We start from the raw sequence: 17383 nt of genomic DNA, 5'->3' as shown, positions 1-17383 counted from the left end.
TTACAGCCTCAGGAACCCCTTGTTGGGTTGCCAGGAATGGGTATCACCTTGGCCCCAGCAGACTCCGCTTTGTTTGGGAAGCTCAACAAAGAAAAATCCCAAGCTGTGCATTTATTTATTTGTTTATTTATTTTTTTTATGCAGACAGATAAATCTTACCGAGAGGATGTGTATGATCTCTTTCCCGGGACATTCCAAACCATCGAACTGTTTGCAGATCACCCTGGGACGTGGCTGATACACTGTCATGTGTCTGACCATATCCATGCTGGCATGGAGACAACCTACACAGTGCTCCGGAACATAGGTACTGTTATCTGTCAGTGACACTGTAGACCTGAATCAAGAGGCATGAGAGAACGTGCATGCAGCCCCCAAACAGTCAAGGAAGAGGCAGATGGGTCAATACATAACCACAATAGAGTGGTCTGTGCCATTATAGAGGACAGGGTACACGGTCCAGTGGCAGTGGAAACATTTTGGCTAAAATTTTGGGGACATGTTGCAAGATTTCATGCAAGATGAGCACCCTGATCTTACTGGGTGAGCAGAAGGATGAAAAGTGGAAAGGATAGGAACAGCATATGTGCTGTTATGAAATAACATAGGCTCTGGGAAAGACTTGCAGATAATGGTGTGAGAAAATCCACAATGGTGAGATGAGTCACTCTTAAAACCACTCCTGCCATGAAAATAACATCCTCTGTTGTTGAGTAAACCACCCACTTGTCTTCTGTGTCCAGACAACAGGATTCCTTATTCTCCCAAGGACCCTTCTGAAGAGGCACCTCCTTCTGCCACTGTGCCCTCCGATGGTAAGGACCCCTTCTAGTGCATGCTGATGTGAACACCCACACACTTCAGCTCTCAGGGAAAGCTGAGGGTCTGAGACCTTGCTCTGCTTCTAAAAATTTCAGAAGAAAATTTTAAAGATTTACTGTGGTAAATACATGGAACAGATCATTTGCTATTTTAACCACTTCTAAATGTTGTGATGTGCCAAGTTGCTTGAGACTCATAGTGACCTTATGTACAACAGCTCTGAACCCTGTTTTAGCCTGAGTCAACCTTATTGTCACTGGCACACCTACCCCCATTACCTCAGTCACTGAGTTAATCCATCTCATAGAGGGTCTTCCTCTCTTGCACTGTCCCTCCACCCACCCAAACATGATATCCCTCTCCAAGGACTAGTCACTCCTTGCAACATGGGGAACCATTCACTATCCATTTCCAACATCCTCACCCCAAACTCACTTTTCTTTTTCACAGAAAAGGAGCATCTCTATTTCTTTGGCCAGAACCTGGGTCCCCGAGGAGCCAAGGCGGCCTTGGTCATCCTCTTTATCACCGGCCTGGCTCTCATGGCAGCCACAGCGGTTCTCTCGGTGAGACTCCACTCCGTGAGGAGGCAGATGACATACCAGGCAGTGCAGTCCTGTGCTCTCCCCACGGACACTCTGTGACAGGAAGGAGGGGGTCCCACAGGCAGACGACCAACAGCAGCCAACAGAAAAATGGGACCCTGGCAACATTCACCATGCTGGATCTGGGACCAGGAGTCTGATTCTCTGTAACACACTCCAAAGCAATTTGCTTTTATTTATTTATTCAGAAAATGGGCTGTGAATAATCCTCAGGTATAAAACACATAAAATGATTGGCATGACTGAGATGTGCCAACTCAGTCTGTTCTCTGAGTTCTCTGAAGTGGGACAGAGGGAAACCCTCTGGAAGATATCTTTTTAGTTTTTATAATTCTTAGATTAGACATTATTTTGTTTGCCAACCATCAAAGTTTCCATGTAGACACCTCTAGAAAGAAATATGGTGCTTCAACCACCTAATTGGAACAGCCTGAGTGCTTTTTTGACACCGTTACATAAGCTGCTTTCCAGTTTTTCCTGGAAAGGGAGCAGAGGAGTCCATGGAAATGCCCACATCAGTATCTGCTAATAGAATCTGAATGACTGAATTTTTTGAGGCTTTACTCAGTTCTCCCAGCCTCTCCCCCTTTTCTATCAATAGCCTGTGCCATAGGTTATTATTTTTTTAATTAAGAATTTGAAAAAGTTGCTGCTGTTTTTATGTAAACCTGTACTTGAATGTTTACAATTTGCTTCATGCTATATGTTTTTACAATATGTTTCCATAGCAATGTCTGGATTTTTCAAAGACTGACAAGAGAATTTGTATTTCTGATTCAGAATCTGGGAGTGTCAGAATCTGTGAACTAACAGGCTTGGTTCTCCCATGGGGAGCAAGGGACTTCTCTGACATGTTAGTGGAGCTTTTGGGGAGAGGGGAGCTTGCATGAGGAAAGTCTGGCCTGGGGCTTGACTTTGGTTTTCCTTCAATTAGGTGAATCCTTCCAAGTGCCCATCTCCCGTGAAGTAAAAAGTCCGACTGTAAGAGAGGTGCTGGGAGGAATTCCTCAGTGAAGCTAACTCAGAGGAAAGGGATTTCACAAAATTCTAGCTAGTTCATGAAAACCGTGGCCCTTTATTGGGGAAATAAAAGGAAAGACGCAGGGACGAGAGATGGCTTAAAAAGAGATGCATTTTTTTCCATGTCCAGACACTTTATTTCATGGTGTCCTGTGTGGGGGTGGGAAGACCAGGGCGGACCGACCCTCAGAGGACTTCTGGGAGAAGCCAGGCAGCCTTCCTGGTGCCCTGGGCTCTGAAGACGTTCGGGGCCTTGACTGGCGTGGACTGTGGCAGCCTGCTGGCCTCCTGTGGCCAGTCCTGCCATCCCGGTGGGCTCCCCTAAAAAGAGATGCATTTTTGAATCATGGAATCAGCTTTGAAGAGAAATACTTTTTTTTCAAAGCTCAAGTGAAAAAATAAGACCGTAAAAAAAAAAAAAAAAAGGAAACTCAGTCCAGTACTAGGTAAGCCAGCTCTGTGAAGCAGGCCTAAGTTTAGGTGTAAGATTGATAAAACCATCATTGTTCATTACTAGTCTGAGAAATTGTCTTTAACTCCGGGCAAGAAACTGCCCTGGCAGATGGGTGATGTGGATATGTGTTTTTGCAGAGGGCCATTTCAATGTCCCGCTGAATGAGGAGGACCTAATAAAATACTCTGGTGGAGGGATCTTTCCTACTTTATCTTCATCTTAGTGAGGGGAACAGGGTAATTTGATAGAAGCTGTTGTTTTACACAAAATAGCATACAAATGCTGTTAGTCTTATCCATAATTTATTTAAATGTCATATCAAACAGGAACACCAGCCTGCTTAACCACTGGTAATGTGATTTTGTAGTATGCATTAGATAGTTTTTGTACATGTGTGGGCTGTATAATTAGGGCATATCAGTTACACTGTATGCCTTATAACTGCTGAGTTAATTCTGACTAGCAGTGAAGCTCTAGCAGCGAGCAGAGCTGCCCAACAGGGTTTCCAAGGTATGACTTTTATGGAAGTAGACTGTGGCATCTTTCTTATGCTGCAAAGCTCAAACTGCTGACCTTCGGTTAGCCAGTGAGTGTTCAACCACTGTACACGAGGGTTCTTCCTTATTTATAACTCACCTTTAGTAAGAGTACAAATTGTTCAGTTGATTTTCCCCCCTGATCATTTAATTTTTTTAAAAAGAAAACAAAACAACAAAGTAGTTTGTACCATTTCTCTATTTAATAAAGTTCCGCATATTATAAGATGGCTATTTTCCTTATTTGTACAATGTTGAATATTATTATTATTTTACATGGTCATGATTTATTTCACACCACATTTGTTGTTGCTAATTGCTAGTTGAATTGGCCCTTTATGGTTCACTACCCCATGCACAACAAAATGTGGCCCAGGCTGCCCCATCAGTGCAATTGTTGGTAAGCTTGAATCCACGGCTACATCACTAAACATTTTGAGTATTTTCCAACTTAGTGGGTCTTATTCTAGCACTATATTAGAGGTGATTCTATTCTGATTTGTACATGTAGTTTTCGTTAATTACTGAAGAACATTGTTACTGGTGCCACTGAGTTGGAATTAACTAATAGCTGACCCTCCAACTGTCTCTCAGAGGCTGTAAATCACATGGGAGGAGACTGCCCATATTTGTCCTGTGAAGCAGCTGGCGGATTCAAACCAAGTGCCTTTGGGTTGACAACGTAACTCCTTAGCACTGGTCGACCGAAGCTCCGGCGCTATAGGTTACAGAGTAATAGTAATAGAAACAGCTTAGAGATGCTGGGTTTGGTAAAAAGAAATACCTTTTAAATATTTAGCAAGTATACAAGCTATTTTTATTAGAGCAAATAATAACAAATATTGATAACTAACAAAAACTATATTCTCACAAATACCAACTGCCATTGAGCAGATACACCATTTGGTTCCTCAAGGCTATAAATATTTACAGGATATTACTCATCTTTCTCCCATAGCGCAGCAAATGGATTTGAACTGCTGACCTTTTAGTTAATAGCCCAACATGTAATAAAGCACTTGAGCACCAGGACTCCTTTCCGTTTCCTCAAGCACAACACTTTTGAAAAAAATCAAATCTACGTGTCTTTACACACATCTTTTCCTCTTGTTATAATGGAAGAACTGTGGCAGCTTCTGGCAGGGCCAATCTCCGCATGTGGCTCTGGACTTCACCCCTTCTTGCTTTCTAAAGGATGACATTCCCTCAGCTAATCAGTTTTCCTTCCCATTTCATTCTCTGGAATCATCAGCAAATCTGTGTGCTTTAAAATCACCAAGAAAACAGAAATCCTTCCCTTAACTCCATAACCACCCCCTCCCCACCAGCTGAATTTACTTCTTCCACATTGGAGAAGGATATCATGTTGGGAAGAGTGGAGGGACAGCACAGGAGAGGAAGATCCCAGATGAGATAGATTGACACAGTAACTGGAGTAATGGGGGTAGGTGTGTCAGAGAGATTGGCTCAGGATAGGGCAAGGTTCAGAGCTATTGTGCAGAGGGGTTGCTATGAGTCGCTGGAAACTTCACAGCACATAACAACCATCCCCATTTGCTGCTCGTACAACCTCACCACACTGAATACATTTCTCAAGCCATTCCAGTAATTTCCAGTTCTGATGACTTTCAGGGCTTTCAGGGTCCAATCAGCTATTTCCATTGGCTTCTTTTTCCACCTTGATCTTTCTCAATTTCTTACCAGCAGTTGTGACTTTCTTCCTTCTGGATACCACATAGTAGCTTCTCCAAGACCTGCCAGCCTGCCTTCTTAAATTGCCATTCCTCCTCAATCTTTGCTAGTGCCTTCTCTCATGACTATTAAATATTGGCAATTGTAGTGTACTCTGACTAATGACACTTGTGTCTCTACCCAAGAATCTGTGACTATAACCTTGTATGTTGTTATGTGTTGTCAAGTTGCCTGTGACTCAAAGCGACCCCTATGCACAGCGGCTCTGAATCCTGCCCTGTCTTTAGCCAGTCTCACTGACTGCAACACACCTACCCCCATTATCCCAGTGACTCTATTAATCATCTCATCTGAGGTCTTCTTCTCCTGTGCTGTCCCTTCACCCTTCCCAGCACTCTGCAGATGTGATTATGTTAAGGATTTTAAGATAGGGAAATTATCCAGGATTGTCACTTTGGACACCAAATAGAATGATCACAAGTGTCCTTATAAGAAGGAAGCAGAGGGAGACTTGACAATAGAATGGAAAGAGAACAGGATGACTGAAGCAAGATGCTACGCTGCTGGAGATGACCAAAAAGGCAAGGACATGGATTCTTCACTCAGACTTCTGGAGAGCTTATGTCCCTGTAGACATCTTGATTTTGACCCATTAAATCTGATTCAGACTTCCAATCTTTAGAAATCTTAAGAGAATAAGTGTGTGTCACCAATTTGTAGTTACCTGTTACAGGTCTGACTGGCAGTTACTTCACCAAACTTGACAGACCTGAAACACATTATAAATTCCAAATGTTGTTTCTCCAACCCTAAACTTAAGTTTCAACTAATAAATCTTGTCAACAAGGCTCACTCTTGTTCCCTCCAACTGCTGCCTGCTCAGCAGATTGATGCTTCTATAAACAGGCAGATCTGACCACAACTTACCCCTGATTAACATCCTTTCATGTCTTTCCATTTCAATCTGACTAAAATCCAAACTCTTTATTTTGGTCTCTAAAAGCCTGGCCTGATTTGGCCCATGTCCACTTCTCCAACTGCATTTCAGATTCTTATCTTAAAAGTTCCAGCTTTTAAGGTGTTAGGTCAGAGAACAAGAGGAAGACACTCAACAAAATAGACTGATACAGTGCCTGTAATAACAGGCTTGAGCATATCAGGGATCTTGATGGGGCAGGATAGAGCAAGGTTCAGATCTGTATGCATTGAGTTTAAAGTTGTTTAGATTTTAATTTTAATTTTACTTGGATCTTGTATACATACTCATAGAAGTTGCAGTCCAGAAGTCAAAAGACAAAACAACTCACCCCAGTAATAATAGCAAAATTTAACAGAACAAAAAACAATAAATGCTGATGAGGTTGTAGAGAAACTGGAACCCTTATTCACCGTTGGTAAAGTGTAAAATGGTGCAACCACTGTGGAAGGCTATATGATGCTTTCTTAAGAAGTTGCAAATGGAAATACCATTTGACCCAGCAATCCCACTACTAGGAATATATCTTAAATAAACCATAACTGCCACTCAAGCAGATATATGCACACCCATGTTTATCGCAGTTTTGTTAACAATAACAAAGAGCTGGAAACAACCTAAGTGTTCATCAACAAACAAATGGGTAAAGAAGCTGTGGTACATTCACGCAACTGAATACTACACTGCATCTAAAAACAAAGAACTCATGAAATATTATACAAAATGAGTGACCCTGGAGGAGACTGAAATATCTCAGTCACAAAAGGACAAATACTGCATATTGCCACTTTTGTAAAATGGAATTGAGGGGAGACTGAGAAAGATGGCATAAATTATTATACTTCATTTAAACAGATGAGAGAGAGAAAAAACTGTTTAAAAGGGATATATGATTAGGTACTATTGTCATGACAGGAATCCAGAATGAAGGCTGCATAGTGGAGTGGACTTGCGGGGAGGGATTGTAAAATAATGAAAGAATTTTTCTTTTACTTTTCAAAGAGAAGAGCAAACTGGGGGGGGGGTGGAGGGGAGAAGAAAGAAAAGTGTGACAATGAATGAATGGAAATCCAAAGTCTCTGTAAATTTTCATTAATTTAAAAAAGTCAAAAGACATATTGTATTGGGAAAATCCACTGTAAAAGACCTCTTTAAAGTGTTATTAGCAAAGATGTTATTTTAAATTCTTTTTACTTTATATTGGTTTGCATACAAAACTTGTATACATTGTGTTTAGTTTATATATGCTGGCAGACTCCATCACATTTACCACCAACATGGCTGATTAGTACTTTCTTGCTTCAGGGCCTTTGCATATGCAACTTTCAGTATCCCAGGCTCACACCTTTTCCTAGTTCAGATGTGAGCTTCCCAGATTTCTCTGTCTAAAGTGGGTACCTCTGCCTGTTATTTCATATTTTCATTGGTTTCCAGCGTCACACTTATCATGTTTTTGTTGTTGTGTGCCATCTCACAGTAAGGACTCATAGATGGGTTTTCAGAGGCAGTAAATGGCCCAGAAGGAGAATGCCCACCTATCTCCGAGGTAGCTGCTGGTGGATTTGAATCACTTGCTTTTGGTTGCTTCACAACTCCTTATCTCTAAGCCACCAGAGCTGTTAGCTTGAGTTTTGTCTCTCTTCCCCTCACCATGTAAGCTGAGGAAGTAGGGATCCCCAGCTTCTTTGGCTTACTGCCGCAGACCCAGCACAAATAAGAGTGCAGATACACAATTGTTGCTCAGCAAAGATTTCTTGGATGAATGAATGCAAATGCAACAGCATAATACTGAGTGCTTACCATGTGCCATATCAAGCATTTCTCAGAACCTGATGTGAGGCAGGTGGCATTAGTCCTATGTCCTTGGTAAGAAGGGACAGATCCAGAGGTTGAACTCAGGTTCTTGCTGAGAAAGGGTGTATTTATCTAATGAGAAGAGAAAGAACTGGCGTTAGGGTTAGAGAGGAAAATGAGGATTGCAGTTCCGGCCATTTTGAGTTCTAGGTCCTGTGAGGCTGGGAGGAGAGGCTGGGTGGAGATGCACATGCCGGAGAACATGGCACACAGGAGGATGTGTGACGCTAAGAACCAGTCCCACTCCCTGTCTACAACTAGCAGAGGCTGCCCCATCTGGCGCCAAGAAGCCTTCATGTCTGCTCAGTTTTGACACTTAGTGATACTTCCTCTATTTAGTAGCTCACAGGGTTACCCAGAGTCTATCTATCTACCCGCAGATACCACTCTGCTGGCGTTTGGGGCAAGGCTCTGATTGAGAAGTAAGGGTAAGGAGAAGCCATGAGGCTTCTCACCTAGTCATATGCTTCCCACACGCCCACTGCGTGCCTGGCCTCCCTCTCACACACCAAACCTGGAGCTCCCTCTTCCACACAGCTCCCATTACCTGCTCCATTTTTCTTACAATATGAGGCTTTTGCAGCTCTCTTTGATACTTCACCATTCATAGAGATTGGTAAAAATGTATATAAAGGGGTCAAATTCAGGGGAGCTCTGGTGGCCTAGTGGCAAGAAGCTGCACTGCAATCCCAGAGGCTCACGGTTCGAAACCACCAGATGCTTGGCCGGGGAAGGAGGAACAATCTCCTCCTGTACCGTCAGATCTGATTTGATGGTACACACACACACAAATAATAAATAAAAAAAAATTAAAAAAAGGTCAATTCGGTCCACAATGGGAAGGAATCCTTTCAGAAATAATGTTTAAGATCCTGGTGCAAGGAGTAAGTACGAATGGAGGTGGGAGATGGGGGGGGGTATGGGGGGAAGGGTTGGGAGGTGCTACACTCAGAGAAGCCACTGGGAGGGGAGGTCCTCCACGCACGGGATGACCTGGGGGCACGTGGGATGCTGCCGCGCCTAGCACCCCGCCCCGCGTCACCACGGTTTCCGGAAACTCTTTGCGACCCCGGGTACTAAACTCCTCTTGTGGTTCCGGAAGGACGCCAGTGAGAGGGCCGTGAGCGCCCTGGTCGGACCAGAGCCGCGGCTGAGAGCTGAGGCTGACCAGAAGGGCGAGGGCAAGCCGGAAGCCGGCTCCTGGCTGGTTCTAGCTCCGCAGACGCCGCCGAGGCGCCGGGCCCGGGAGGCGCGCACGCGCACCGCCGCCCGTGCCGGGACCTGCCGCTGGAGCGCACGGGGCGGAACCGTGGCACTGTGCGCCCGGGGACCGCGCCCACTGACACCGGGTTCGGCGAGCGGAGCGCGGGGAGCAGCTCGGAGCCTGCCCGGGAAGGGGACGAGCTGGGGCTCCTGCAGCTCCAGCAGGGGCGCAGGCAGCCTGTGCGCACGGAGACACAAAGGTGGGCAAGATGGAGGGGCGACTGGGAAGCTGGCAAAGAGAAAGCGAAAGGCGCGGGCCCAGCCCCTGACGCGTGGAGGCGCCGCACAGCCCCCTGGACTTTGCGGGCCTGGCCGGCTGAGCCGGGCGCGCCGCAGCCATGGCTATTGCCCACCTGGCGACGGAGTATGTATTCTCGGACTTCTTACTGAAGGATCCCACCGAGCCCAAGTTTAAGGGGCTGCGGCTGGAGCTGGCTGTGGACAAGATGGTCACCTGCATCGCCGTGGGGCTGCCCCTGCTGCTCATCTCGCTGGCCTTCGCCCAGGAGATCTCGATTGGTAAGGCGGGGGATCCGAGGGGCGGGCCGGCCAGGGCGGGCGCTGTCAGGAGGGCCCTTGTCAGCTGCAGAGAGCTTTTATTGCGCCCGTGCCCGAATCAGTGATGGGCGTGAACTTTAGAGAGAAAGGTGGCCCAGTCTTATGGTCCAAAGCTTACTTTGACCACGTGCTCCATTTGTCCCGTGTGGATGCTGTTTCAGGGCCGCTAAACGATCCGTCGTTGGGGTCCCTTCTGAGCTCTCAGCGCGCCAAACTCTGGCCTAGTGTTCTTGTTCCACCCATTTGATGAGACACACACACACACACACACACACACACACACACACAGAGGTTTGCAGAGAACAATCTCCCAGTCTTTCCCGTCATACATATTTGCACAACCCTCTAAAATTCAGTGTCAGAAAAGTTCATGAACGGCTTATGATGTGAAGAAAGAGGCCTATGAAAACTGTGTTCTCCTTCCACTATCCAGTGTTTACTGGATATTTACCGAGAAGTTAACATTGTTCAGTGATCCTTGGCAGATGTTAGAGGGATATGGAAATGGTTTGTGTGGACTGAACCGGCCACCTTAATGTAAGTGTTTACTTGATTAAGTAATAGTTCTGAGAAGTAAGATGTGTTTGAGGAGCATCTCCTGCTAATGAGTGACAGGCCTTACTCATCAGTTGTTCAGATTTTGACACCAGGCAGATGTGGTAGCGATGGATGGTATTTTGGGGAGATTGAGCAAGAGGTGTGTGAGAGTGGACTGGCCCGGGCTTTGAGTGAGAGTTGGCTGGAGGCTTCATCATTTGGCAGAACTTTGAGATGGCAGAGAAAGTTACAACCCCCTGAAATGGAAGAGACCTAGAGAGAGGCATTGCGATTCATCAGGGGTCCTGGTATCTGAGAGTAAAGATGGGCCAGCACCTGAATAGAACAGAGGCACATAGACTGGATACTTTTTCAAAAGTGGTAAGTTATTATTTGAACAAAGGATGGACTTATTGAAAACACTACTTAATGTGTTTGGAAGCAGGAGTGGCATCCGCTTCCTAAATAACATACCTCTGGAAACTCTGTGAACTTTGAAAAATGTCGATAGTGGTAGTCTTTTGTTCAAGCCTTTTGTTCACAGGGTTGCTGTGAGTCGTGCTCTGCTTGAAGGCAATCACTCAACAACAACAACTTAATGTGTAGTCGCCTGGTGATTAGGGAGCTCCGGTGCCTTAGTGGTAAGGAATTGTGCAGCTAACACAAAGGTATGTGGTTCCAATTTGCCAGCTGCTCTGCAGGACTAATATGGACAGTTTCTTTCCATAAGATTTACTGCCTTTGAAAACCCACTGGTGGGTCAGCCGTGGTTCAGTTCTGCAGCCTTGTGATGAAGGGACTCTGGTCGCCATGGTTGTGCTGCCCACCCAAAGTCAGTGCCTCTCGGTAAGTTTGAATCTACTGGCGAAATGGGCAGTCTCCTCCTGTGAGATTTAAAGCCTCTGAAAACCCACTGAAGGGTCAATTCTTTATAGCTTTGGGTTGGTTCCAACTCAGCAGTACACAATAACAATAGTGGCATCTGGGCTTGGGAAAGGAGGGGGGAAGTTTGCTAGGGAGGATGAGTGTTGTACGAGGAAGCATCTCGTGATATCTTGTGCGTGGATTAGAGTGAAGATTAGAAGGGACACAATAGGAAACAATGACGCTTGAGAGGTTGAGGAGGAAAACCAAGTAGCACCTAAATAATTACCTATTAACAGAGAATGAAGGGTCTGTGAATGGAGAAGGGTGGTGTTAATAGAAATAGTGATGTTACTCTAGGAAGAACTGGTTAGAAGAAGGTCATGATGAGGTTGGTTTGTGATCTGTACAACTAAGTTCTTTAACTGGATGGGAAGTTGTCAAATTCATTGTGAAGAAGAAGTTTGCGTTTTGTCTTTGGATGAACCTAGTCCACAGAGGTTCCTTTCACTTTCCAGATGACCAGAGGTTGCGACATAAGCAGAAAGGAAAACCACTAAGTAGCCTGAGTCCTAAAGATAATCTCTTCCTTCAACATATGCCTCGAATGCCCGCCCGGTACTAACCAGGTGCCAGTACCAGGGGACACAGGGCCATGGCTCCAGATGTCCTGGAGGAGCATGTGGTACCTCAAAGGGACAGAAAGCCAGGAGGGAGGAATTGGCCACTCTCTGTGACCAGCTCCATTTTTAAAATTAGAATCCCAAGGTACCTGCACCAGTAACATTGTTGGTAGTTCCATCTAATCGATTTCTTAGATATATCCAGCGTGATGGGTGAACTGAGAGGCTTTTATTTGAGGCTTGGAGTGGATTTCTCAGCAAGTTTGAGCTTATACTGTTTGTGAGAAGAGGGGGTTGAAAGGAGTGTGAGATGAGACCTCTCCCTGCCCTGTGGGAGTTACCATCAGCCTAACTGAGTAGACAGAGCCTACAGATGATTCTTCAGCATTAACCTCGGAACACCATTGACCTGAGGATTGGTGAGGACTTGCATAAAGAGTTGTCAAGCAGACAGTTATGCCTGAAGTGTTTCAGGATTTCTAGAGGGACATAGGGGATGATACCATTAGGAGCATGGACGACCTACTGGGTTGAATATACATGTAGATAGAAAGGGGTGACTTTAGAGAGGACTTGGTATTAGGTGTCATTGATGACAACTCTCAGCAACGCTGTGGAAAACAAATCTGACCCTTTCCTGAGCCTGTGCCATTCTCACAGTCTCTCCCACACTCAAGGCCATTGTTACAGTCACTGTGTGAGTCCATCTTGTTAAGAATCCTCCCTCTAGCCCTCCTCCACCTTCCCAGCACAATGCCCTTTTCCAAGGAGTGGCCCTTTTTTGATAATATGCCCAAAGTATATGAGTTGAAGTTTCACCATCATATAGAGTTAAGTAATAGGTGGAGTAAATGGAGTGGTTTTGTTATGTAGCATTTAGTCTTACTGTGTGCATTCAGCTAAAACTAACAAATACTGAACAAACAGGGAGGCCAACAACAGAGAGAACGAGCAGTACAATGTGAATGGAACAAACCCTTGGGCCATGTCCCGGAGGAAATTTGAGATAGTCTACAAACTAGACTTTTTGGTTTCATCTTCCCCTGGTGATAATTGCCCCCTCCATGGAGCCTGGAATATTCTCTCATTGTCGTAATCTATTGTATGTAGCATAAGGAATTGTCTAGATTCATAAGAGCTAAGAGTCAGGATCAACACAAAGCTGGGTTTTTGTGAGCAGAGGCCTTAAGAGTTCATTGCCTTCCAGCTGCCACATAATTTCTGAGGCCAACTGCTCTGTCTGCAGCCACAGGCCTCAGCCCTGCCTCCTCTACAGAGTTTGATAGTTCACGGCAATAACACCCAGAGCTCAGAGAGCTCACAGTTATTTGGCTTATTTGGGAAGTGACAGGCTATATACAACTCAGGATCATGATCAGGAAATACACCGGCAAGATCTAGAAGACTCCTCATAGCCTCCAGCACATCTTTCCTTTCTTCCGAGCAGAACAGCTCTCATAGCTGCTCTCTGCTTCCGGGCTTGTGTGATGTCCCCCTTTCTCCTACGAAGGGACCCAGCTCATAGCCAGTGTTCAGCTGCTGTGCTCCTGACAGTGGTTTAGATGTGCTATCACCACCTGTGCCCCTGGCTCCTTTCAGGCCTCTCACTGTCTTCCTTTCTGCAGCTTTTTACCCCTATTATAGCCCTTTGAGAAGACTCAGCTTGGCCTTGACTTCCTCCTGGCTTCCTCTAATTCTGTAGAACTTACCCTGTAGGCCAATTTTAAGACATAACTCTTCCTGAAGGGAGAAGACTACCCTTAATAAGATGGATTGACATAGTTACTGTAACAATGGGCTCCAGCATGTCAGAGATTGTGAGGATGGCGCGGGATAGGACAAGGTTTAGACCTGTTGTTCATAGGGTCACTCTGAGTCACAGTTGACAGCACCTAACAACAGCTTCCCAAAGGACCAGGGTTGACCAGTCCCCTCTATAGGCCAAAAGTCTGTTGGGTGGTTTTACATGCTACCCTTCTGGTTAGTAAGCTGCTTAATGCAGTTAAGGTAAATGAAGTGGACCAGTCACAGGGCATACTGTGGCCCTGGGCTAGACAAAATCAAACCATCAGTTTGTTTACAGCTTATGGGGACATGCCAGCCAGCCTGAAAATGCTCCTGAGCAAACACTGCAAACCTTCTAGGGTGGAAAACTTCTGGCAAATGGCCCTAATCCTAAATTGCTTCTCCATGGAACTAGGGGATAGGTGACTTCTCAGCACTTGGGGGGAAATACTGTGCTTTTTCTAAAGAACTGAGGCAGAAGATTCTCATGGAGGAACTCATTTCACCACACGTCCTTCACACATTGAATAGCCTGCCTGTCCGACTCCTCACCTACAGTACAAGATACTGAACGCTTCTGCACGTCCTCTCATGCGGTGTGTTCTGTAACTGTTAGGTAAAGGCACGGTGGCAGCCCCGGCAGAGGGATACCTCTCTGACCTGGGCCCTCACAGAGTGTCCTTGGAGCCTGCTGTGGGTGGTGCTGTCCTTGGCAGCGGGGTGCCCAGCATGTGTAAGACAGAGCTGGCCTCTTGGAAGCACCCTCTGACATGTGGACACATAACCCAACCTGGTACAGGACTCACTGGATTTGGGATGAGTCTGAGATGTGGACCTAAACCCGGGAATCTGGGAGATTAGATTGAGAAGTGGCTTCTCACCCAGAGGAGTAGAGTGCTCTAGGGCCCTGAGGGAGTTCTGACGGCTAACTGCTTAGTGAGTTGAACTGCTAACCCAGAGGGCAGCTACCCAGGACACAGCTCTCTGGCAGTTTGAATCCATTGGCTGTTACAAGGGAGAAAGACGGGGTCTGTTCTCCAGGCAATTTACAGCCATGCTGGTCAGCCGTGAATCAATGCTGACTTGACACCAGTGAGGGACTATGATACCAAAAAATAATGCTTGATTATTCATTGAAGTTGGTGATAAATGTATTCCACTTGGTAATAAATGCTACAAACTGACTGTTAACTTCTAAACTGGGGCTTATTTTGAGGGTTTGCCAACTGTGCACTAGTAACCGTGGGACAGAATAGAGGAATAATGGGAACCTGTGTTTTGTAGGCTTGATACATCTTAGCCCATCCGAAACACTGCAGAGAAAACTTGAATAAAGAAGAAAAATAATAAAACACAAAGCTGTGTCCAAGAAATTTATTCTGCCAGCATGTTTCCTTCAGACAGAGTCTGGATGGAATACACACACCTTGCATCTTTTGATAGGGTCTCTGGTGGTCTTGTGTTTAAGGAAGGAGTTGCACTTCCACCCAAAGACAGGCAGTTCGAATCCACAGGAAAGAGAGATGAATGTTCTCCTCCCATGTGATTTAGAATCGCTGAGAACCCTCTGGAGAGTCAGCATTGCTCCAAATCGGTGATTTGTGTTTTAAGTGATGCCCTGGGCTTAGCCTTTGCAGATTATCTGTTCTGTGGCACCTCCTGGGGGTGCTTGGTTTCTGCAGTGCCCTCACCTGCACCCTAGGCTTTCTCAGGGGAGAGCTTCCATCTCCGGGCTGGGATATTTCTTGTTGAGAACTAGACCAGTTGGACCAAATTGGCAGCAGTGACCAGGCCCAAGGAGTTCCCTGTCCCTGCTGTCATCACAGACACAGCTCTGCTCACATTGGTGTGACCCAGGGCAAGCAGAAGACCAGCCATACGCGCCAGGGCACAGATGGCAAGTGCAGCTGCTCTGAGTGCTGGTAGCTAACAGTTCCCTTGTGTTTCCTGCCACTGAGTCATCAGCTGGCAGCTTTTGTTGTCTGCACTGTTGTGACTAAATTTAGGTACATCTTTGGAAATGTCCTCAAGCTTCTTTTCTCCATTTGTTGTTGTTTTTGTTTTTGTTGTTGTCATTTGCTATCAAGTCACTTGGGACTCATAGTGACTCTATGTACAGTAGCTCTGAACCTTTTCCTGTCCTGAGTCAATCTTACTGTCTCTGACACACATACCCCTATTACCCCAGTTACTGTGTCAGTCCATCTCATCAGGGTCTTCCTCTCCTGTACTATCCCTCCACCTTTCCAAGCATGATGACCGACCTCCAAGAGAGGTCCCTTCTGGCCACATGCCAAAGTATGTGAGCTGGAGCTTCAAAATATTTTCCTTCAGAGAGCAGCCTGGTTTCACCCACTCCAGGACAGACCTCTTTGTTCTCTGGGCAGTCCATGATGAAGAGTTCAGTACTCGTCTCCAGTACCTCAACTCAAAGGTATCAATTCTTCTTCTGTCATCCTTTTTCATTGTCCAGGTCTCTGATGCATAGCAGGTACTTGCAAAGACCATGGTTTGGATCAGATGCACTTTAGTCTCTAGACTGACACCATTGCTTCTTAGTACTTAAACACCAGTATTTCTGTTATATTTTTATTGTATGAGACAAACCTAATACATTCTCCTGGTGAAGGACTCTGAACTCCATTTCACCTGTTTGCTCGCGGTAACCACTGTGGATATTTGGGACAGCCTTCTAGTCTTTCTTTTCTGTATGACTGTGAGCTCTGGAGGTGGAGCCTGTAGAGATTGGTGCTGCTAAACTAGAGGCCATGTTTCATTGGCAGTTCAAACCCACCAGCAGCTCTATAGGAGAAAGGTGGGCAGTCTCCTCTTGGGTGATTTACAGCCTTTGGAGTGTCTGTTGTATCAGTTCTAAATGAATGGATGATGGATTAGTTCTTTATTGAATAATGTGTACTTTAAAAGAATTATTGGAGAGACAACAAAGAAAAAAGCCAAATAAGAAGAAAAGAAAGAAAAATAAGTGTTCCCACTCTAATAGGAGTTATTTTTTGAAGAGAGAGACAAGTGTAAGAAGAAAAGCTTGAAGAACAACCTTTAGTAGTCACAGTACCAAGGAAAACAACAGGGAACCACCTGAGTTTTCAAAACAAGAGAATATTGGTAAGAATAACAAATGGAGCCAATTCTGATTCTGACAAAAATTCTAAAAGCCGTACTACAGCCCAAACAAGAGAGGGTCTGAAAGAAATAAGAGGAACAGCAGAAGCCAAAGCAGAGATGAGAGGAGTAGGAGCCAAAGTCATGGAAGGTATAAGCAGGTTGGAAAATGGACACAGCGAAGCCCCAGGGAAGAGCACAGCAGAAGCAATGGCACCAGGAGTCACAGCACAGATACAGAGGAGACAGAGTGCACAGGGCAAGCTCAGGAGTTAAGTGTACTAACGTTACCCAGGGAGAGCGAAGCCCAAGTAGAGAGAAAAGAAAGACTGTATGTGAGAGCACCTGAAAATTAAAGTATTTCCACTTATATTGGATACCTTTCTGTAAGGGCTAACTTCTGTTGTCTTTCTAATAAAAAGTTTTTTTTCATTTTCCATCTTCTTTAAATAGCCATTTCATGTACAAAACTACATGAATATAATAAGAATGAATTTTGCAAGTATTTGTAAGTAATCTATTTTAGGACTGTGGAAATGTTTTGTGTTGATAAATGGTTTTTTTTGTGCCTTGTACTATCTGAAACCCCCAGATAACCATTTGACATTTCATTTGTCCTGAAATATTAAAATAATGACAGTACAAAAAAATTATTGGTTTGCATACAGTAATTT

At 45.1% G+C, this 17383-nt stretch overlaps 2 protein-coding genes across 2 annotated transcripts in view; both read left to right on the top strand.

The window, feature by feature from the left end:
- The window catches only part of HEPHL1 (hephaestin-like 1), a 153081-nt gene extending 151615 nt beyond the window's left edge, over positions 1 to 1466 (top strand). The window contains exons 18-20 of the mRNA XM_006902366.1: positions 145 to 307; positions 744 to 815; positions 1273 to 1466. Coding sequence (XP_006902428.1) covers positions 145 to 307; positions 744 to 815; positions 1273 to 1466 — 429 coding nt within the window. The remainder of the gene's footprint in view (positions 1 to 144; positions 308 to 743; positions 816 to 1272) is intronic.
- Positions 1467 to 9560: 8094 nt separating this feature from the next.
- The window catches only part of PANX1 (pannexin 1), a 50051-nt gene continuing 42228 nt past the window's right edge, over positions 9561 to 17383 (top strand). The window contains exon 1 of the mRNA XM_006902365.1: positions 9561 to 9741. Coding sequence (XP_006902427.1) covers positions 9561 to 9741 — 181 coding nt within the window. The remainder of the gene's footprint in view (positions 9742 to 17383) is intronic.

This window comes from Elephantulus edwardii, unplaced genomic scaffold, assembly GCF_000299155.1.
Source record: "Elephantulus edwardii isolate Elephantulus edwardi_28Jun2011 unplaced genomic scaffold, EleEdw1.0 scaffold00397, whole genome shotgun sequence".
Classification (NCBI taxonomy): Eukaryota; Metazoa; Chordata; class Mammalia; order Macroscelidea; family Macroscelididae; genus Elephantulus; species Elephantulus edwardii.
Note: the sequence above shows the minus strand (reverse complement) of the source record. Positions and strands in the feature narration are given on the sequence as shown.